Source organism: Xenopus tropicalis, chromosome 4 (assembly GCF_000004195.4).
Source record: "Xenopus tropicalis strain Nigerian chromosome 4, UCB_Xtro_10.0, whole genome shotgun sequence".
NCBI classification, from domain to species: domain Eukaryota; kingdom Metazoa; phylum Chordata; class Amphibia; order Anura; family Pipidae; genus Xenopus; species Xenopus tropicalis.
Genome location: NC_030680.2, coordinates 75,424,152 through 75,447,262, shown reverse-complemented (window position 1 = coordinate 75,447,262; position 23,111 = coordinate 75,424,152). Strand labels below are relative to the sequence as shown.

The 23,111-nt window shown below is 36.7% G+C and overlaps 1 protein-coding gene across 3 annotated transcripts in view; it reads left to right on the top strand.

Moving 5' to 3' along the window:
- Positions 1 to 23,111, top strand: part of hydin (HYDIN, axonemal central pair apparatus protein) — a 137,936-nt gene that overhangs the window by 31,645 nt on the left and 83,180 nt on the right. For all 3 annotated transcript variants that reach the window (XM_002931686.5, XM_012961640.3, XM_031900834.1), the window contains exons 8-21: positions 408 to 609; positions 3,260 to 3,443; positions 5,845 to 5,944; positions 9,473 to 9,591; positions 11,754 to 11,977; positions 13,133 to 13,200; positions 14,027 to 14,259; positions 15,959 to 16,059; positions 16,499 to 16,634; positions 17,717 to 17,881; positions 18,501 to 18,653; positions 18,886 to 19,124; positions 21,748 to 21,988; positions 22,750 to 22,893. In XM_002931686.5, the coding sequence (XP_002931732.3) occupies positions 408 to 609; positions 3,260 to 3,443; positions 5,845 to 5,944; positions 9,473 to 9,591; positions 11,754 to 11,977; positions 13,133 to 13,200; positions 14,027 to 14,259; positions 15,959 to 16,059; positions 16,499 to 16,634; positions 17,717 to 17,881; positions 18,501 to 18,653; positions 18,886 to 19,124; positions 21,748 to 21,988; positions 22,750 to 22,893 (2,309 nt within the window). The remainder of the gene's footprint in view (positions 1 to 407; positions 610 to 3,259; positions 3,444 to 5,844; positions 5,945 to 9,472; positions 9,592 to 11,753; positions 11,978 to 13,132; positions 13,201 to 14,026; positions 14,260 to 15,958; positions 16,060 to 16,498; positions 16,635 to 17,716; positions 17,882 to 18,500; positions 18,654 to 18,885; positions 19,125 to 21,747; positions 21,989 to 22,749; positions 22,894 to 23,111) is intronic.

Below are 23,111 nucleotides of genomic sequence, written 5' to 3'. Positions count from 1 at the left end.
TCAGAAGAAAAATGAGGTTCACCTGTCATAGAAGCTGATGCTGATTGGGCTGATTGTGGGCTACTAGGGGCATCACCAGAGGCACAGATCTTCACTGATTAAGGGCTATAATTGTCTTGGACTGGTAAAGATTTTGCAGCTAAGAAGTTTTACTCCTTTGTTAAGCTTTGGTTCTCAGTTAAAGGACCAGTAATGCCAGAAAATATATGTTATATTAACTTTCAAATTTGATTGCCATATCAAGCCTTATCATTTGACATCTATAAAAAATACATATAATAATACATCTATAAAAAAGTATATATACACATATTTGTAGGGCTGATAAAAAGTCTGAATAGGTGCATGTTGCACACAGTTTATGCATTTACTGGAGTTTGCATAGGAATAATTGTTTTATTTTGTAGGAGAAGATGTTCATGTTGGATTGTATGGAGCTGCCACTGATATCAATGTCCGGCTGGACAAGAATTCTCTGATAATAGAGAAAACATACTTGTCACTAACTAGTCAAAGGACAGTAACCATTAGCAACCGCAGTGACATTATAGCTCACTTCCAGTGGAAAGCATTCTCAAGTCAGCAGGAGGAGGAACATCAAAAGCTAAGGTGAGAGAAAAGAGGTATTCAATGCTTTAGAAAAGTAGTGCATTTTCCTCCCCTCTGAATGCAAAATATTTCAGATTAGCAGCAAACAAAGTAAATTCTTCTCTTCATGAGTAGGTCCCAGATTGCATGTGGTAACATCTTGCTTTTCTTCCTCCCTGTTTATTCCTGTTAGTCTGAGGCAGCTATTCTGCACTGAATGCTCTTTCAGCCTTGTTTAATATTTAAATTCTTATTCCCGCACTTTTGACTATTAAAGAGAATACTGTAGAGGAGAGATGCATTAACAAACAAGAACTGTACTTTTAACATAGAAACAGACAGTATATGAAATCTTTTAACTATAACATGAAAAGATGTTACATATATTTTCACAGTAGTTAAAAGGTGAGAGGAGAAAGAAGAATCTAATAATTGGAACAACATTTGCCTCCAAGGGACACAGTTGAGCGTTTTCTACTCCCTCAATTTTTAATCACATTAGCCAAAGATGAACAGACTTGTGCTGAAGAAAGCACTTTAAACAAGGACAACTTCTTCAGAGGAGAAATGCACCCCTGCCTTATGTGTCCTTTTTTTCTGTGCTGAGATGACTTGGATTCTTGGGACATGGAAATGTGTGTTGAATGCTTTATAAGCTGTTCTTACCTTTTAAAAACATTTAATGTAATAGAAATGCTTAAAAAGTAGTACTAGACCAGTTAGAGATTGTAGTGTTTGAATGCTTTCTCATATTTAGATTAGGATGCCACTAAAATTCCATCATAGCTAGTGGGGCTTAATTTTCCATGATGGATAATAATTCTTTGTGATCTAGGGATGCACTGAATCCAGCATTCGGTTCGGAATTTGGCCAAGATTCGGCCTCTTTCAGCAGGATTCGGCCCAATCCACACTCCTGGGCGAACCGGATCCTTAAAATGATGCATGACTTTTTGTCACATAAACATAGAAAACAAATAATAAAGCCTCTACTCTAAATAGTATTTATAACAAAGTAAATGTAAACGAATAACAAATTGAAGCCCCAAACAAATCAAAACCCGTACCAAATAAATATAAAGGTCTGGGTGTGAACACCCCAGACCTAGCGCAGTTGTGAGGAAACTCTAGGGGGCCCCAATGGAAATTTGTAATTAATGCAGAATCAGAAAAAGCTCACCAGAGTCCACAGTTGGTCCGGGTGCTCAGGGCCCCGAACCCGTAGCTGAAGGGAGAAGTTATATCATATACAGTTGAGCTCCAAACATCTCCGGACACGACATGCTGCTAAAACCAGGTCTTTATTGTTCCATCTAAAAACTGGACGCCTAGGCGTCCAGTTTTTAGATGGAACAATAAAGACCTGGTTTTAGCAGCATGTCGTGTCCGGAGATGTTTGGAGCTCAACTGTATATGACATAAACATAGAAGTTTAAAATTCTGTTTTCACTCTTTAACCCTTCACGTATCCTAATTTATATATGCAAATTAGGATTCAGATTTGGTTCAGTATTCGGCTGAATCTTTTACAAAGGATTCAGGGTTCGGCCCGAATCAGAAAATAGTGGATTCGATGCATCCCTATTGTGATCAGATTCACGAGAGAGCTTAGAACATTTACATCATGCTAAGGATAACAAAATAGTCAGTTCAACTTCAGAGCAGCATCAATGGTCAGGTATATTATTACTGTGTCTGTGTTTGCTTGACATATAGAGGTGCTTGCCAGGTATTGGTCATAAACCATTGGTGTCATAAAGCAGCTATTTCTACTTGGGGAGACAGCAGTACTGGCAGTGAAACTGTGAGCTGTTCTATACTGAAAGGAAACTTTCTCTCACAAGTGTTTCTTAGGGCAAGGCAAACACTGCTGCTCTCAGCCTGTGTTTTAATATTAGAAGCGGATCTGCTCTCTTCCACAGCTCCATATATCTGCACTGACAAATACAGCTTCCGTCTCAGGCATATTTAGGCCGATCTCCACTCCACTCTGTGTACCTGCACTCAGGGGCTAACTATTCTTGTCAGTGCAGATACATGGAGCTGTGGAAGAGAGCAGATCCACTTCTCTCTGCCTGCATAAAAAGTGCACCAATGACTGCATAAAAAGCGCACCAATGATTTATGTAATGTTGCTCTAAAACTTATTTACAAAAAAGCAACAAAGTAAATATGAATAATCTCAAATTGGAAAAACCTTATCACATTAATTTATGAAATAAAGTTTTTAAATTGAAATGAAAATCGCATTTTCATTCAGTTTTTAGGATTGACTGTGTAAAATACACCTACAACTAATGTCCAAAGAAACCTTTCAGGTTTTAGTTGTAAAATTCTTGATACATTTTGAAAATCTAAGTTTGCAAGACTTGAATTCTAAAAAAAAAACCCAAATTTTTCTCAGACTGCAGAAATAAAATGTCATCTTGAAATTTAATAAGTTTGCCCCTAAGTCAGCAGGCAAATTGTCAGAAGTGGTGAGACTGCATTTCCATGGTCAGTTTTACTTCAACACCATTTGTTTTCTGTATAGTACAAAAACTAGTTGGCTATATAGCTGCTTTGTACTATTTAAGCTACTTGTATCGCCCCTGCTCATCTCTGTTGCAAACAAAGAATCACTCACTTTGGACTAAACTCTAAAAGAACTAAAAAAAACATTTATTTGTAGATTCTGCTCTGATCTGAGGTCAGAGGAAGAGGCAGAAACAGATCGCTTTCTAGAAGAGTGCAGTGCAGATCCTTCACTTCGTGAACGCCTTTCACTTCTCAGTCGCACATTTCAAAACCGCCGCAAGATGGTAGAGGGTGACAATATGCTATTTTCAGATGACATCTTTCACATTGAACCAGTGGTAAATTTCATAAGGAATTAAAGTTTAAACAAAATATTGCAAATAATTCCCAAAGTATATACATTAGGTTTACACTAATACCTGCATGTGATGTATACATTACATTTATGCAGAAAAATTCACTTTTACTATATATGTATTACATATATATATATATATATATATATATACAAACCGGATTCCAAAAAAGTTGGGACACTAAACAAATTGTGAATAAAAACTAAATGCAATGATGTGGAGGTGCAAACTTCTAATATTTTATTCAGAATAGAACATAAATCACGGAACAAAAGTTTAAACTGAGAAAATGTACCATTTTAAGGGAAAAATATGTTGATTCAGAATTTCATGGTGTCAACAAATCCCAAAAAAGTATATATAAACCATTTTAAAAATGTGAATTTTTTGATTACAATGGAGTCTATGGGAGACATAACTTTCTGTATAATGGGTTTCTGGATAAGGGGTCCAGTACTTGTACTGATGTACATTACAGTGAAGATCAGCACCACCTGTGGTAAATGTTCTACACTTACATTTACATTTTATAGCGGTAATAGTTAAATACATTTGTTGAACTGGGAAATTTGGTTTCCTTTTCATAGGTCTAGTACACAGTATTTTCTGATCAATGACATATGAAAAATGTTGGGAACTATTTGCTACCTTTGATCTTTTTTTCTGAATTGTGTAATGGCAATGGGATTATCCCTGTGTTACACATTACTGTAACTGCTACAGTATTATAACAAAGGAGGCAACTCAGGTTCCTTTTGAGATGCATTTTAATACTGTCTGGCTGAGACAAAGCAACCCTATTAAATGGGCTTTACTGTTGGCTTCATTGTGTTACTGAGTTCCATATCATTTGCACGTCTTATATTCCCATCTATTTTATGGAAGTGAGGGACAGAAAGAAGATGGTAATCACATGTTTGTGCTAATTACTCCTTAATTTTCTCTCTGTATAAAATTCTATAATAATACTGTACCTGCAGCTGCAGCCCAGCAAGCAGATTTGGTTTTCTTATACTCTATACCTAAAGAATAAGAAAGTATATTCAGCAGCAGAGAAGTAAGGCTGCCCCTGGACCAGTTGGTAAAAATGTTGCCTAATGCCAATTTTATTTACAGGGGTTGATGGGGGCTGTCAAACTTTACTACATGGTAAAATAAAATGCACAATGCATAATGCATTCAGCATTCTGTCTAACCTACATTCTGGAGTTAACCAGCTGCTAAAATGATAATTCATTATTTGTATCTAAATAGGCAGGGGCACTGCTACCATGAGGCAAGGTGAGAATCACTGTTTCCTCTGTTCCCTGTTTTTCTGGCTGTGTGCGCAGAATATTTTTTTGTGCACACTTCCTAAAATGTTGTGGGCACTTTAAAAAATGGGGTGCGCAGTACAAAATTCTTTGCTTGCACCACAATTTATTGTGTGCGCTGCTCTCAAAATTTGTGTGCGTGCAATCAAGCACACAGCTTAGAGGGAACATTGGTGCGAATCTTGCTTCAGGTGGTAGTGCCCTGCACTTTACCAGGGGCAGCAAAAAGACACTCCTTGTAAAACCGTAAGAGGCAAAATTCCACACAACTGGGCTCTGTGAACTAGTGATGCAGCCCCCCCCCCCCCGACCAGCTTTTATGCTGAATTTCTGATTGTGGGGAGAAATGGCATCTGGAAGCTTCCAGAAACGCCCCTCCAAATAGGAGAATGATTGGCAGAGCAAAATTTCAGCCTTCATAAATAATTGTTTTTAAAAAATTAGGTGTAAGCTTATACCTGAACTTATATCTGTTTTTTGCACAATCTAATTTTCTAAGAGGAGGTTCTTGATCACGTGCAGGCTTTCATAAATTCATTTCTATTGGTTTATTTGTTTGTTTGTGTATATTTTGGTGCTTAAAATACATTTGGCTTGATCATTTATGGCTTGGTATTTAGTAATCAGGAACTGAATAACACTAATATTTGGATTACAGCATGAATTTTTCAATTTGCATTCTGCATTTCATTCCCAATGGGTTCATATAGCCCCATAGAGCTGTATGAAACACAAAAAAGGCACAGCACTGGATCTTGGATGTAATTGCTTGTGTGCAAGAGCCCAATCTCCTTAAAAACTGTGGGACCAGGTTAAACATACAGTTTAGTGACTAAATGGTGGCTTTAATGCTTAGTGGATACAGAAGTAGGGGTTATAAGTAAAAGAAATACAATATAAAGGTAATGTTAATTGTGTTAGTGCTACACCTGATATATACTGATATACAAATAGGGCATTGTTCATATTAATATTTACTTTTAATTATAGTGCAATAAGTTATTCTACTTTATGTTATTCTACTTTATATTCAATACCTTTAATTTCCATTAATGAGTATGTGTTGACAGGAAGGTGATGTCTGGCCTAATTCATCTGTAGAAATAAGTGTGTTTTTCAAGCCTCAAGCGCCTAAGATCTACCAACGGACTATCTACTGTGACATAACAGGTATTGTGTAATATGAGTGTTACAGATGTTCATATTAGTATCAATTGCTCATGCAAGCTCAAATCTCAAAGGTAAAAATTGAACCCATTACAAACACTATTCACTATTTAATGCGCTAAAATACTAGTTGAGTCTGCTTTTCTTTATAGGGTGCAAAGTCCAGGGGACATGAATGTAAGACGGGTAAATGTTACCTCCAATTTACTTTTTAAGCCACGTATGCAAAAATGATCATTTGTGCACACTTTAAAAATTCTGTGTGTGCTGAGACTTGCATGAGCCCAAATAAGTACTCAAGTACTAAATGATGTGTTCCCACATAAAATTCTTTGTGAATGCCACAATTTACTATTTGCTGGCCTCTAAATTTGTATGCGTGCACACAAGTGCACAGCATAGAGGGAACATTCGTGCCTTGAGGAGATGAAACTTCTATGTTTTCCTTGGTGTATTATGCTTGTACATTCATCTTGATTACTTAATCAAACAGTAACACTATTCACAGTGAAGCCGCTAAAATGAGAATGTGACCTGTTCATGAACGAACAAGGCCAGTAATTTGCATCTGCCTTGGTGTTTGCATGTGCAAGTTGTAGCTTAGTCGCTGCTTGCCATTAAACTGGAATTCCATGAATATGCTGCATTATGGCTTTAAGTGTAATTGAGTGCAGTTTTTGTAATTTGCACATTATACTTGTTTTCTAAATGTGCCCTACTGACTGTAAAATAATGTGTAAATCATAACTCCACATTCTCAGTTGAATGGAACCTCTTTAGCACACGTTAAAGGAAAACAATACCACCTACACTTCTACATTGCCAGCAGTTTGTTAAGGTCCAGGTCATCCTAATACATTCTATAAACTGCTAAGTTGTGAATTTGGTTTTAGTTTGGCAGGTGTTTATCTCAATGGCAGCGATCGTTGACCAGAAGCATGTGCACTGGAAGTGAGTGTCAAACAGCTTCCAGTGTGTATGCTCCTGCTTGGTGATACCTACCAAGGAGCCTGACCCCAGAAATGACATGGCCATAGATAGTGGCCTCCCACTGCACTGCATTACTCTGGAATTGGAAAGCAGGTACAAGGGTTAGGTATCCAGGATTTTTACACACTTCCATAAGGGCACTCGGGTGCCCTTATTAGGTGCTATTGAATAAAACAAAAAAAATTGATAGTTAAAGTTTTCCTTTAACTATGCTGTCTGGTAGCAAAGAATACAAATTTATTTTTAGGTTAAAATTGTTAGGTTAACGATTGCAAATGTTATTGCTTTCTCTAGTCTAACAGATTGATAACAGCAAGGCTGGAATATCCAACTTCTCTTAATAAATGAGTGAGTTGCCTGTAGCATTACAATAAGTAACTATTATGCTGATTAATATTTTAAGAAAGAAGAAAAAAATAAAACCTATAAGAAGGAAAAAAATAAAACCTTTTTGTGAAGCAGCTTTAATAAAAAAAACACAAGGTTGTTGCATTTTGATAGTTATGATAGTGCCCCTTCCATATATGTATTCAGATATACGTACACTTACCAGAGTTTATACAGGTATAGGACCCGTTATCCAGAATGCTCGGGACCTGGGGTATTCTGGATAAAGGGGTCTTTCCGTAATTTGGATCTCCATGCCTTAAGTCTACTAAAGAATCAATAAAACATTAATTAAACAATAGGATTGTTTTGCATCCAATAAGGATTATTTACTGTTTTATTACTATAGAGCAGTGCTGTCCAACTGGAGGCCCGCCCCCCTCTGTGTGGCCCCCCACCTGTCTGGCTGCTTTGATGGCTTACTCTTGTGTAAGATTTAAATGGTATCAGTACTGAGATTAACTGGCCCCCTGCATGGTTCTCACCTCAGATTCAAGATGTAATCCCCCTGTATTGTTTAAAAATGTAATCCCTTGTGTTGTTCACACCTTTTAATCCCTGCATTGTTCAACCCCTGCAGTGCTCACACCTCAGGCTCAGGCTGTAATTACCCACATTGTTCACCTGTTCACACCTCAGACATAGGTACTGTAGGTACCTTTGTAGGTACTGCCTGGATTTTGCTGCCTGTGTGTATGGCACAGGCAGCTAAGAGCAGGCAGAGTATGGCACACAAAGCCAGCATAGGACAGGTAGAGTATGGCACACACAGGCAGCATAGGGCAGGGAGGGTATGGCACACACAGGAAGGGTAGGGCAGGCAGAGCATGGCACACACAGGCAGCTAAGGGCAGGCAGAGTATGGCACACACAGGCAGCATAGGGCAGGTAGAGTATGGCACACACAGGCAGGGTAGGGCAGACAGAGTATGGCACACACAGGCAGGGTAGGGCAGGCAGAGTATGGCACACACAGGCAGGGTAGGGCAGGCAGAGTATGGCACACACAGGGAGCATAGGACAGGCAGAGTATGGCACACACAGACAGCATAGGACAGGCAGAGTGATGCCTGTGTATTCCATACTCTGCTTGCCTTATGCTGCTTGTGGGAGGTGAACCTGGCAGGGGTTTGTTGTGGGAGTTTGTTAGCAGTTGGAAATAGCCATTAAATGGTCCCTAAGGTGTGTAATTATGTACTGGGGGTTGCTATGCTATCCACAGGGGAGGAGGCATATGGAATTTAAGGGTATATCTTAATATGACATAATATAATTCTTTCACATATGAATGATGGTTGGTATCCCCACAGTAAGGACCAAGCATTTGGGATTTTGCTGTGCTACTACCATTGTGATAAAATAGGTGTGGTTTGAAGTGGGTGTGGTTTCAGAAAGGGGAGTGGTCAAAACTGGCTTCCATTAGCGACCCTCCACCATGTATGCTAGAGAAATTCCGGCCCTCGGCACCACAGAAGTTGGACAGCACTGATATAGAGAAAAAGGAAATCAGTTTTAAAATTCTGAAGCATTTGATTAAAATGGAGTCTATGGGAGACAGGCATTCCGTAATTCGGAGCTTTCTGGATAACGGGTTTCCGGATAAGGGATCCCATACCTGTATACACTTACCGCTGTTCTATATATTTTTTTACTATAATGTCAATATGTGGCTATCTGTTTGGACAGAAAAACAGGTCTTTTAATGTCATTTGGCATATTTAGAAAGATGATTTGGAAGTGACAGGAGCAAGTAATATACCACAGCAATGTGGTTATCATTGTTTCCCTTGAAATTTGAATTGTGCTATTCAGTCATAATATGTTTTGGACTTTTATTTACCATACTGGCTGCGTGGACCATTATTTGAAAGACAAGTAAGTCTTGTAAAAATAAAATAAAAAAAATTGCATTAATAGTTGTACTTTCGTAGAAGACCTCTTTAACTCATAAAGAGTCCTTTATTTACTAAGGTAAACATCTAAATTGAAAAAATAAATTGAAAATGATAACATTTTTCAAACTGGTAAAATGAATTAAATTCTGATTATTGTTTTCTTTGTTACTGTGGCTCCAGAAAATCTTGCTTTGCAGATAAGCTACAGATAAAGCCAATAAAAAATTTGTAACTGAATCCTTTTTTGTTATTATCTCAGGCAGAGAAACCAGACTTCCCTTGCGAATAAGAGGTGAAGGCCTTGGGCCAAAGCTTCATTTCAACTTTGACCAGTTGGATATTGGCAAGATCTTTGTTGGTTCCACACACAGCTATGAGGTGACCCACAAGACAGACCATGCTTGTTTCTTTTGTTCAGGAAAATCATAGTAAAAACCAGTTCAGAGTTCAGAAACCTAGTCACATTTTTTTGGAATTGTTTTACACAAAGGTTCTGTGAAACATATATGGGACAGTTACAAAATAGTATTTTGGCTAACCATCTCATTTTAAAGGCACACAGTGTACTTTGCCAAACCAAGAGAATGAGTATTTGGAATAGAACCCTTACTAACTTTATACATATTCTCGAATGTGGCAGTTAAAGGGACATTGCCATTATAACACACTTTAAAACTTGGGCTTAAAGTACCCCGTGCTTCCTTCGGGAGCTATATTTGATCAAACAAACCCCTCCCTTCTCTAAGAAGTAACCTTTGAGCTGCTCATTATCAAGGGCTTCTCTGTGGACTGGTAACTTTTTATTTTATCAGCTCCTTTGAAGTTCTTTGGGTTCAGGAATTGACAGAAAGTACTAAAGCGAAATTGGCTTTATATTTTTGTTTAGTGCTAGAAATAACAGAAACTATAGATATTTCTAAATTTAAAGTACAAGCCCTTTTAATTGAGCTCATGTTGAAAAGGGGTGTATACTGTCTTTTCAACTGGAGTTACTGATTGATTAATTAATAAACTGAGATATTCTGAATTATGATACTGGGGGAATACATCACAATTACATTTTATAATTACATTTTTCTGTGGAATTAAAGAGGTTAGACAGTACAGACAGAGATGTCAGCTACACTTCAAAATACAGTTCAATGGATTTCAAATCTATTGAAGTGTAAAATTTTGCAGTAAAATCAAGCACAGGCATAATTTTTTATAAATAGCGCACCCAGAGTCTCTACATATGGATTTTATGCCAAAGGGGAAATCGGCATAAGTCTCAGTACTGCGGCTTAATAAAGTGATATTTTGTTTTCCCCCAAATTGTACCCATTTCGGGTATAAAATAAATATGCAGTATACCATTTAGATATATGCACAGAGGAGATGATATTTAGGCCTATCCTGTAATTATAACGTGCTAGTTTTACCTTTATCTGTAATGTGCATAGGTTAGAAGCATTACCTTCCTGGCATTCACAAACTGATAGCCATAGTTCATAGACACTGGCCAGAACACAGTTTCTTGTAAATTGTGTGGTCATTGCTGTGGATAGACTTTACATGCATAGAATACATGGATATACACAGAATGAAATCCTTGCCTGAACCCATTAAATATTGTATGCATTGGTTCTGTTAACTGAAATAAAGATACTTTTAAGGGCCTACTAAATATGTTCATCGGTGTAATGTCCTATTAACTAGGGGCAAAAATGATCTGATGTTTGGCATCAAACCTGTAATCCTAAAATAAGGTATAATGTTGCACAAATTAACCAGGGCAAAATGTATTGCAAAAATGTATGCTACTGTATATTATTTGTAACTTTATTTAAACAGTTTAAATTTGCAAATGATTCAGAAAGCATATATTACAATTGATAAAAGCATGGTGCTTAGTATAGTGTAGCAAGTCCTAAAAATAAATCCCATGTGCAACCCTACACCCTCATATCTTGTAAAATTCAGTGAGTAACCCTTTGGCTGTATAAGTTAGCCCAAATAACAGAAAAGTGCTGTTTATCAACTAATGCCACCCAGGGACAAAAGGGGTAATTGGCTTATTAAGTACATAAAAACTTCCTGTTTTTATATTTCATCATGGACAATGTTTTCCTAGATGGTGGCTTTGACCTGACTAGGGTTCAACTACAGGGCTGCAATCAGGAAAACAAATATTGTGTTTTAGGTCCTATTAGTAGACCCTCTGTCCTCATAGCCCTATCCTTATAGCCTTGATGGCTTTGTTGGGGAATTGATTATATTTTGGAATATAATATTAAGGGGCTGTATTGCAGTTTTTATTGCCAGAAGGTTGTAACTTTTGCTGGATTATCAGTTCCTAGCTTAACCTTTGCTAGTTTGGAAGATGACTAGCCACACTGTTGCTTTGCATGGAGAAATTACCTTTTAGTTCTGTTTCCCTTCCTGCTGAACCACTGCTAAACATTTTTATAAAAAAATTCTGGTTCCCATCATCTTTTTAATATTCCCAATATTACTTGAGAGCTCAGTGCATTTTTTCTGCTTTTTTTTTTGTATGCAAGGCTGTCCTGACAAACCGAGGAGCTGTTGATGGAATATTTACTCTAATCCCTACCTGCTCTGCTGTTGGTTCCTGCTTCACCTTCAGTCCCAATGAAGGAATCATCTTGCCTGCAGGACACCAAGCCATCCAAATAACAGTGTGCTCCAGCATTCTGGGAGAGTTCAAAGAGGAGTTCCACTTCAGTGTAGATGGAGCATCTGAGGAAGTAAAATTAACTATCAGGTACATTAACTGTACAGAGTTATATTCTATTATAGAATCACTTACATTAATGAATAAGGTTTATACAGTTCAACAGATGAAAGGTTTATTTTTAAATTATATAGTGTATGTATGTATATCTTTATTTATAAAGCACTACTTATATACTCAATGCTGTACAGAAGAACAATAGATTAATACAACAGGGGTTAATTACAATAATAATAGATAAATACAAAGTGTAACAATAAATACAGATAACTACAAGGTCCAGTTGCAATAAGTTAAGAAACAAGAGACAAGAGGATGGAGGTCTCTGCCCCGTAGAGCTTACAATCTAAGTGGGAGAGTAACTTACAGACACAAATGCGATAATATAAGTACTGTAGGTTACAGTGCGTTTCACTGCAACTTAAATGCCAATTCCTAGATCAGGTGCTGTGCAAGTGCTCCAAGAGGTGTAGTGGTAAATTGAAACGTTAAAGCATAAACTTTTTTGCACAGTATATTCATTAGTTAAAGTGAAAAATAAAAATGATCATATAAAGCAGGATTCCTGGTGGAAAATAAGCTTTTTTAACAAGAATTGTGTTATAAACTAGAAACATATGATTGGAATTCTGATATGACCTAGAAATTTTAAATTTAAGCAAGAATTGTAAAGAATTCTGCCCTATGTGAAAAATATGTCTATAAATTATAAACCTCAGTATAAGTCAGTTGTAAAATAAGACGATAATTCAGATAAAAACTAGTGAAAGCTTTGATTTCTAATGTAAGGGTAGAATCCTGGGAAGGGATGCCTGAATCCATACTCATTTTAAATTGGATGAATACTTAATACTTTGCAAAAAAAAATTCTTAGAATGAAACCAAATTATGAACCCTAAATCTGATTTTTAGTTTGCCAGTCTGACCTTTGAGAAGCAGCCACAATTTTGGTGTGCATAACAATGAACCTGTAAAGAAAATGCCTTATAAAGTATTTCTTTTCAAACATACCAGATGGTCCTAGCGGCTAGCATATCCAGTTATGGATGTATATTTGGTGACTTTGTGTATACTGTCTAATGATAGGTAAATACATTTTTATGTAAACTTTTCGAACACCTCAGTCACTTACTATAAATTGTGACTTTATTTGTGATTAAAACAATTTTGTGACTTTTTCTGCAGTGGCTGTATCATTGGACCCACATTTCACTTTAGCTTACCATCACTTCAGTTTGGGGATATTTCATTTGGTAAGTAGTTATTAACACAGTGTGCAAACTGCAATTTCTTGCTGAACCAATTGATTAGTGCTAGGGATGAATTTGCTTCATCAATCTTTAAAAAAAAAAAAAAAAAAAAAGTTAGACAATTACCTTTAGCAATAGTTTTGAATTAAAAAATCTTCTATGTAAACTATGGCAGGCTACCAGTATTTAGCATTATAAAACATAAATACAGGTCTGTCACTTTTAATACATCAAAGCTTTTGCAAGGTTATAAAAGCCCCAGTAAATGAGAACTATGCTGACACTGTATTATTGCTACTGTTTTAAAGGGTGCGTGGAGATAAAGAGACATATGAATATATATTTTCACCGTTGTAAAAGAATCCACACTAACAGGTCTTATGTGCATCACATTTTATTTGAGAAGAATACCAACATTTTGGCTAATACAATAGCTTCATTGAAATTAGGGGCTAAGGCAAAAAATAAGGCCGAATCTTTGCCGAATCTCGAACCAAATCCTGGATTCAGTGCATCCCTATTTTTAAGTATGCTCACTTTTGCACTATGCACTTGTGCTTGTGTTTCTAAATAAGCCCTGTATTGTCCTTCTCAGGGTTCTTACTGTCTTTAACCAAACCAATAACTTAGATATAGTTTATTATTAAAAAGAAGAAGGTTTCTGTATTGCAAGTGTCAGTTTCGCATTAAACACAGTGGAACTGGGGTTGAAGTCAGGTCTCAGAATTAGAAATATTAAGAAAAATTATTTTGCTGTAGAAAATTAATAGATATTTGTATTTCCTTGTATATAGGAAACGCTTATGCTATTCAATGAATTGTGTTTTAGGGTTTCCGTCCACTTTAACTTTCTCTCTTAATAATACATCGCTGGTACCAATGACCTTTAAGCTGCGCATCCCTGGAGATGGCACTGGGGAGCCGAGCATCACAAGTTCCAATCAGATTTTAAATGATAGGAGGTCATCATGGAGAAGAGGAGTTAAAAATGCCAGCCCTAAGGAGTTCTCTGTCGCTCCCTCCAGAGGCACTATCCGTTCTCAGGGACAGCTAGATATACAGGTAAATTTACCCATAGTTAAATTCCATCCTTTTCATTATACCTTTACTGTGGGCCATAAAGCTAATTATTTAACTACAAAATAGGAAAGCAGTCTTTTTTTATGGACTACTTAACTATCTTTCTCATTAATATTTTTTTTAGAATACTTAATCGGTTTAAATGCTGCATGACTTATTTAATAGTACAAAATCCAATAGAGCCTTCTAAATAATAAATGCACACAAACAAGGTCTATCATGTATCTAAAGGTTGCAAGGTCAAGTAACAGGAAAAAAGACATTATTAAAGTTTCTAGCATGAATGACTATATTGCTCCCTGTTTGTTTATCAGTTATTCTTATATCATATTACAGATTGAATTGCAGGGTTAATTGCAGACAGAACTGTTTCCTACTACTTGTACTTGACCCCAGAAGCTATTGTGTAACTTCCCAAAGAGAAATAAATTATAGAATAACAGCAATAGCAATAACAGCAAACAAATAACACATGAGCAACAGGAGCAACCCAGGCTAAGTGAACCACTCAGAATTTTGTTGACTTGCACCGTTTTTTCCTATATATAGCATTAAGAGCATGCAGGTTTATATTATCAGCATCTGTCTACATCCAGCCTCAGGGCCACAGTTTTCAGTTCACAAACTCATAGGTCCAGACAGCTGTTTGCTTTGGGGCCTTCTACCTTTTTAGCGTCCAATCAAATTTACATGGCTTTTCAGATTATTACTCCCATTAAATAGCTTTTCAATCATATGTACCATTTCTTATGAAATCACATGACCCTTAAATTGTTTACATGTGCAAAACATACATTTTTGTTTACTGCTTTACAGTGTGTATAATAATAGTAGCCAGTGTTACACTGTAATTGTTTGGAACTCGTTCTTTAGTGATTTGGGTTTTAGCATTAGACTAAAAGCATCACTTTTTACCTTTAAAAATCACATAATTTCTGGTATTTCTGTAAATAGTTTTACCTACCAGAACCTTGTCTTATATAACAAGACTCAGAGATAAGGTCTTTAGCTGAAACCGACTGCTTTATTGTAAGTCAAAAATACAGAGTCTTGGGAAGCATTCAGCCACACAGAATAACATGTATCACAGAAGGCTTCAAATGTGTCTTTACAAGTAACAGTTTTTATTGTTCTGTTATAGAATAAATTTAAGTCTTTATTACCCAATGTAGATTGTAAGCTCTACAGGGCAGGAATCTCCATCCTCTTGTCTCTTTGATTTTTAACTTATGCAACCATACCTATTTATTTGTATTATCATATTTTGTATTTATCTATTATTACAATAACCCCCTGTTGTATTAAATTTTTGTTCTGCTGTACAGAATTGCGTACAAAAGTAGCACTATATAGATAAAGATATACATATATACATACAATGTATCCCTGGATAGATATTAGTACATGCTGTTTGAGGAGTACTGACTACCAATTAAAAAGAAAGAGTTTTGCTAATTAACTCCAAATCCCACATATTTTTTTTTACCATATTCAACATAAAATCCTGGATTTGCTAATACATATATATTTTTCTAGTGACTTTTAATAGCAAAATAAGTTCCAGTAGGTGGTGCATTATTCTCATTTTCTCATTACTGTGGTTATGCTACATTATGTATATGTAGATCATTGACATGACAGTGACATTTACACTATGAAAGTCACTTTCTTTTGGCTGCAGGTCACTATTTGTTCCAATCAGGTTAAAAGATACGAACTGGCTCTTGTGGTGGATGTGGATGGTATTGGAGATGACGTTTTGGCTTTGCCTATTACTGCCAGGTAATTGCATAAAATTACTCGTTTTCATACTACTTATGTTTCGGAAATTCTGATACTATATACAGTATTTGAAGATATAGTTTAAAGAATGCGTTATGCAAGATATTATTGAATTATTAGGAAAGTGCACCCTTTGCTTTGAATTGTAAAGATATTTGACATCACTGTGGCCTTCTATGACCACAGTCCGAGTACTATTATGTAAGTCACAGAACCCCCACATTCAAATCAAACTACATTTTGAACAACTGTCAAAAACCATGAAAAATATTTTCAACAATTCATAAACGTGAATTTAAAACAGATTCTTTTAACTTGAAATTAAAAGAAATCTTTAGTAAATGTGCGCCTATAATTGCAAGTTGAGCCAACATTTTTTTGTTTACCATTTCCATTCTTTATTAATAACAATAAAAGTTGTTTAAACTTTATGTTGCAGATGTGTTGTTCCTACTGTGTGTCTGATGGACTCTATGCTAAAATTCAGCCGTTGCTTCCTACATTACCCATATGAGAAGACAGTGACCCTTAAAAATCTGAGTAACCTTCCTGCTTGCTATGGATTAGAGCCACAGGTACACATGCAGGTCCAAGATAATCTTTTTTTTGCAGGGCATGTATTGGTATTAAGTTGTTAATGAACAGCTGTAATTGCAAAACCCTCTTGCTAGTTAGTCACAAGACTAAAACAAACAATTGCCAGACAGAGTATCAGTTGTTTAGCGCAAATTGTTTCATAGCACAATAATTTTTCACAGTACTGTGTATAAAGGTATAAACAGGACAGTTATTCAGAGTACATATTACAAAAAATTTTCTTTTTGTTTTTTATATTAGCCACATTGTTGCAGACAAAATGTAGCAATTACTCTGTAACCATAGTTTTAGTGCACAAGAATAGGTAACATTCATAACTTGCAGTTGCAGAATAACCACCTCCAGCAGAAACTGATTCTGGGAGTTGTAGTTCTTAAGAAGCTAAGCTAAATACGTATCAAATACATATTAAAGAAGACATTTTATATAAAGTTCATACTCAGTTATAATATTCATCCTCCCTCAAAATGTGAAATGATGCAGAAAAAAGGATGTTTTGAAAGCATTTTACCTCCTAAAACTGTCATTATATGAGAGCTGCATACACAACCTCTCCAGTTAGAAGCCAGAGCAAAATAAAAACTGGGAGTGTTGCTTCAGTCTTCCACAGGAAGTGGTCACAGCACTGACTGACAGGCTTTACTCAACAGTAGCAGGGAAAACCCCTCCCAGTTTCCTCCTCCTGCTGCTGGGGGGGCGGGGGGGAGGAACGAATGGACTGCCTGTGACATTGCAAAGCCCCGCCACCCTATGCATATTCACTACACTTTAAGTAGAAGCTGCTGTGTTATTGAAGTCTATCAGGGCCAGGGGCCCCAGCCGCATACTGAAGAGTCTAAACCGAAAGCTTGCATAAAAAATTTTATGGTATATGTCCCCTTTAAATACATATCTATAAGAAGAAATTGGAAAGTGTTGAAATAACCTGCTTGTTGGTTTCCTTTTCCATTTATGTCTTTATTTTACCTCCACAATCAATAATGAAATGTAGTTGTAGCCTTTACATTTATTGCATATTCTTTTTTGCCGTGCTTAGTTTTAACAGTGACTTGTTCCCTAGGAGCCAAATGCTACTTCTACAGTGCTGTATTATAGTCCCAATCCCAGTGGTATTATAGAGCCACAGGGAAGTGTAGATGTGCCCATCATTTTGAAGGCTCAGGTGACTGGGGAGCAGGGCATCAAGGCCAAGATTGCACTGTTTGGATGCAATGAGTCTCCACTGGTGAGTAGCTATGAGAAATTAATCTTATATATGTATAATGTAAAATCTTGTTACAATCATTCTCAATACATATTTGGTATATGAGGGATATTTTGTCTTGAAAATATGTTACAGGCAGCAATGCAACTGTAATTTAAATTGAAAATTTTTCAGATTTAATACCATATTGGAGATTTGTTAACTTTCACCATGAAGTGTCTAATGCAATCACCCAGTAAAATGTATAGATCAGTGCTGTCCAACTTATTACATATACTTGGCTGATTCAATCTCGAGGGTGTTTGGGGGCCAGATTATATTAAAATGATGATGTCATACATTAAAGTCTGTGAAGTCCTAGAACAGACTTGGGCCATAAAAATCCTTTGGAGGGCCACCTGGCCACAGGTCCGTGGGCCTCCAGTTGGACACCCTGGTATAGATCATTGTAGGAAGAAGGACTCTAAATTCAGCAGTGTGATCCATCCCATGTAAGAAGGCTGCTGTGGAGTAAGAATGGTAATGAAGCCCTCTTTTACCCCAATTCTTTTTAGTTATCTTATTGGTTACATTCCTTCCACCTCTGTAATGTTATGTGGTCATAAACTGTTTAAAGAATGTACTTTGCTTGTGTTTCAAGGAGGTGCTGTTGTTGTGCACAGGAGAAGGGCCCGTTGTCCATGTATATCCCACTGAGATGGACTTTGGAAATATTAAGGTTCTAACTGATATATCAAGGATTCTGCATTTGAGCAATCAATCATTGATCCCAGCTCGGTTCATGGCACATAAGGTAAGAAATTGTGCCAAGGCAATACATATGTTTCTGTCTACTGTATTAGTTTGAAGGAACAAAAATGGAAGTATCAGAGCCATATAGGATTAAATAATAATATAGTGATTAAATAATAATGTTAATATATATTCCACATATTTAATTTTTTTTTAATTTTTTTTCTATCAGAAACTGATAATTTTCTGATTTAAATAATTAATCCTTTTTATCTTTACTTATCATTTAATAGACACGCAAGCGTTCTCTGTGGCGCATTGAGCCAAGCCATGGTGAGGTCCCTCCTCATGGAGAAATACAACTTACCGTTTTTGCTCATTTGGATGATACAATCAGTTTCCAAGACAAAATCCAGCTGATGATTGAAAACAGTAACACCTATTTCATTCCCCTGTATGCCAAGGGCATTGGGACCACCATTGTCACTGACAAAATGTTTGCTCCTGTCTTAAACCTGGGAGCCCATTTCAGGTAGGTTAACATTATCTGCAAAGAGCCTATAACATTTATGAAAGAAAACAAGGAAACAAATGGGAAACAGGTTTGTCCAATCCATGTGCTAAAAATGTTTTAGGGTTTATAAATATATTATTATTTATTTATATAGCACCAACATATCTCACAGCTCTGTAAAATAAATTGGTGCATGCACTGAACATACAGATTATATATAAAAATACTACCAATAACACTAGACAATGTAACAGGATAGTAACCAATAGAAAGCTTAGTTCAGCCAACTGCAGGAAGAATAATAAAAGGTAAAATGAGCCCCATAATTTCTTTACATATAGCTTATCAGTAGTGGGTGACATATTATATGTCTTGGTTAAATCATTCTCCACAGACATCACTAGGAAAGTGCAAGCCTTTTCCTGTCACCCTTAACTTCAGTCTTCAGGCTGTACACATTTGCACATTGTACACATTGAAATTCCTTGTATTTGTCTGTTAGCAGATAAACTGAAGTACAAATATAGAAGAAAGCACACCCCATATGTATATCAGTCTAGACCACTGAAAAACCTAATTACAGGGAGTTGTTTGGATTCTGACAGGCTTACCCCAAACCAGCTATAAATAGAATAGTGACATTGACATTGACAATACTTCATGTGTACTGGAATTATAAATGTCTAGAGTGTCAGTGAACATTAGAAAAGTAGTATGTTTGCAGGGGAGGAGAAGTTGGCATTGCTAGTTTGTAAAGGAAAATGGCTGTTTAGTTTCCAGCTCTCCTTTTCTTGCTTTTGTTTTTGTTTAGGGCTTCATCTGACACCAGTGTATGATAAAAGTTTTATACAGAGCACAATAGCAGTTGGCAACATAATTCCTTTATAAATTGCTACTAGCCCCTTTAACCACTGTGCCTGCAGGGACACCTTCAGCTGCACCATGGCGAAATGCTCCTGGGCAGCTAAATAAGAGATGGAAAGTAAAAGGAGCAGTGCTTTATCTGTGAGCTCACTTTGCCCCTTGCATTAGTGTATCAGTTTTTATCCCCTGCTGGTGCTTTGTGCCAGGTCTCATTACTTTCAGCGCCTTTTGTTGAGCATCTTACAATATAATAGACTACAGTGGAAGATAACACCACCACAAGTTCATCTGAGCTCCTGTAGTAATACAAGAGGAACAGAGAGCAATCTGTGTGTGCTATGACCCGTACTACTTCTCTGGAGCCTCTGACAGATCACTTACTGTACCTCTCCACCAGTGTTTCTTATTCATTTTAGGGTTTTTCCTATCCACAACACAAGGTTTAAACTAGCATTATATGTGAACCATTAAAGGGTAAATAAAACCATTTTATATGTAGGTTCAGTGTTACATGCATTTTCCCATAAATACAGTAGCCAATATAATATTGGCGTATGCCTTACGTGCACAGAATATTTTTCACTGTACAAATTCCTCATAGACTGATAAATAAGCAGGGCACTTTGTGTTCTAGAATCTGGTTTCTATGCTGTTTTATACTTCTTTACAGTGGCACCACTGCCAAAAAACAGTATTTATAAACAAATATCTTGTTGGCAATCCCTATTTTTTTACTGATGTCTGTGCCAAATTCTTCAAGGTATGTTATTTAAACAACATGTAAAGCCTACAGTGTATATAAGTTGGGCACAACTCCCCCACCCAAATGGCATTATTTATACTATCCCCTCAGTTTGCCAGCACCATCACATTTTCCTAAAGCAAATAGCAGCTTTCCCCAGATGGATATTTTCCCTGACACATCACCAGTAACATTTACATCTGCAAACAGCACATGTGTGCTGTAAAGTTCATAGAGTGAAGATTGCAGGCTTCACCCAGCACCTGATCTGGGAATCAGCACTTATATTGTAGTGTCACCCACTGTGACCTACAGCACTTATATTTGCCTATTTGTGTCTGTAAGTTACCCCTCCCATATAGATTGTTATCTCTACGGGGCAGGGACCTCCATCCTCTTGTGTCTTTGACTCTTAACTTATTGCAACTGTTACTGTATCTTGTATTTATTTGTATTTATTGCTATACTTTGTATTTATCTATTATCTTATTAACCCCCTGTTTGTATTAATGTATTCTACTATACAGCGCTGCGTACATAAGTAGCACTTTATAAATAAAAATATACATACATACATACATATAAGCAATTCTGCTTGGATTGGGCACTGTAATGGTTAAGCTAAGCTCAGGAGAGGAGGTTAGTAGAAAAATAGGAGCAGACAGCTAGAGTAGAGTTTCTATGGGAGCCAGCAGTGCCATCTCTTGACTGACTGTTAGACTGAAGGGCTTGTTTAGTAATCTGAGCTGAGGAGAACTGAGCATGCTCAGTAGCCAATAACCAAAGTAAATTCCTGAAGGGGGCTGAGTGAGTTAGAGGAGGAGAAGGAAATTAAGGTTGCAGCTTTACTACTATTAACCTTTAAACAACCGGAGTGGCAGGTATTTAAAGATTTCAGAGAGACTGTTCACTGATGAAATGTTTGTGTGTGGGGTTTACATTTCCTTTAAGCTTCTAGTAAGAAAATCATATCTTTCACTATTTATGTCTCTTTCTCTAGCCAATGTATATTAATTTGTTTTTTGTTGTTGCAAGTGCTGGCCCCTGTCAGTACCATTTTACTATGACCAATCGAGGGCGTCGTACCCAACAGCTATACTGGATGACAGAGGGGTTCTCCCAGCAACGAAAACGTTCACAGCCCCCGAGCATTAAAACAGGAGCTATCAACTCTGAGCATACAAGCCCAGTTTTCAAACTGCATCCATCACGCATGGAGCTTACTCCAGGTCAAAGTGTAGATGTGCTCCTTGAGGGATTCTCAGATCTTCCTCAGGTAAAGAATCAATTATTAAACTGAGAAACAACTCTCTGTGATTATAAGTTGTAAATACATTTGTGTGTAGCAAAAAGTAAACATCTTTTTCATTTGTTGGAAAACCAAGTTATGTTTTATAAATGAATATCTTTTAAAACTGTAAACCTTTTTTGGCAACAATACCTTTTTCCAGCAGAACACTGTTGCACTGTAACCCTTTTTTTAAAACTAAATTAAACGGTAAATCTCAGCCCTTTGATACTTTGTGAAATTACTGGGTGCTACTGATTCTTAACCAAATCAATTATTGAACAATTCAGTAGTACTTCCTGTATACAATACATTGCTCAAAATTGAGGATAAACACTTGTGCATGTTACAAAGTAAAGCATGTTAGGACTTGTTACACAATATACAATGGCTCAAACACCAATATGCTTAGAAGGTAGAATTTGTGAAGGATTAGTTTCATTGCTAAGTCAAGCCTACATGTAATGAATTCCCTCCCGTGGAAACCTCTCGGGAATAACACTAACCTATGTCCATTTTCAATTGGTAGTCCCTACACTTAGGCAGCTGTTGTTTTGGACAACTAAATCCACATTACTACTTGTAGGTGAAGCCCACTACTGCTCTTTTTAAGATGACCTGTCTTAACTGCTATGTTAGAAAACATTATTCACTGCTTCTACCTTGTTTACGTTGTCCCAGCCCTCATACTCCTTCTCTTTGGGTCCAATGCTTTGTCATAAACACAGATGTATTTATCACTTTCTTAGGTGGTCAAGGAGACGCTTGTGGGTCAGGCCATTATTGGAAAACAGACAGGGAAGGAAACAATCATGGAGGTGGATGTAATATGTGAATTTATTGCTCCTGTTTTAAACCTCTCTTCTAAGAACCTTCACTTTTACACCGAGAAGGTAACACTCCAGATTATAAAGTAAATGATCACCATTACTCTGTCTGTAAATGTTATCAATTTCAACAAACAAGGATTCTGAGGGGTGATCAGCACAGCTCCTAAGCTTTTTCTTTATTTTTGCTTACCTATGACTAGATTAGAAACAATCCTACTTTTTTTTTCATTATATTCCTTATGTAACATGCTTTTTATTTTTTGACAATGTCCGTTATGGTT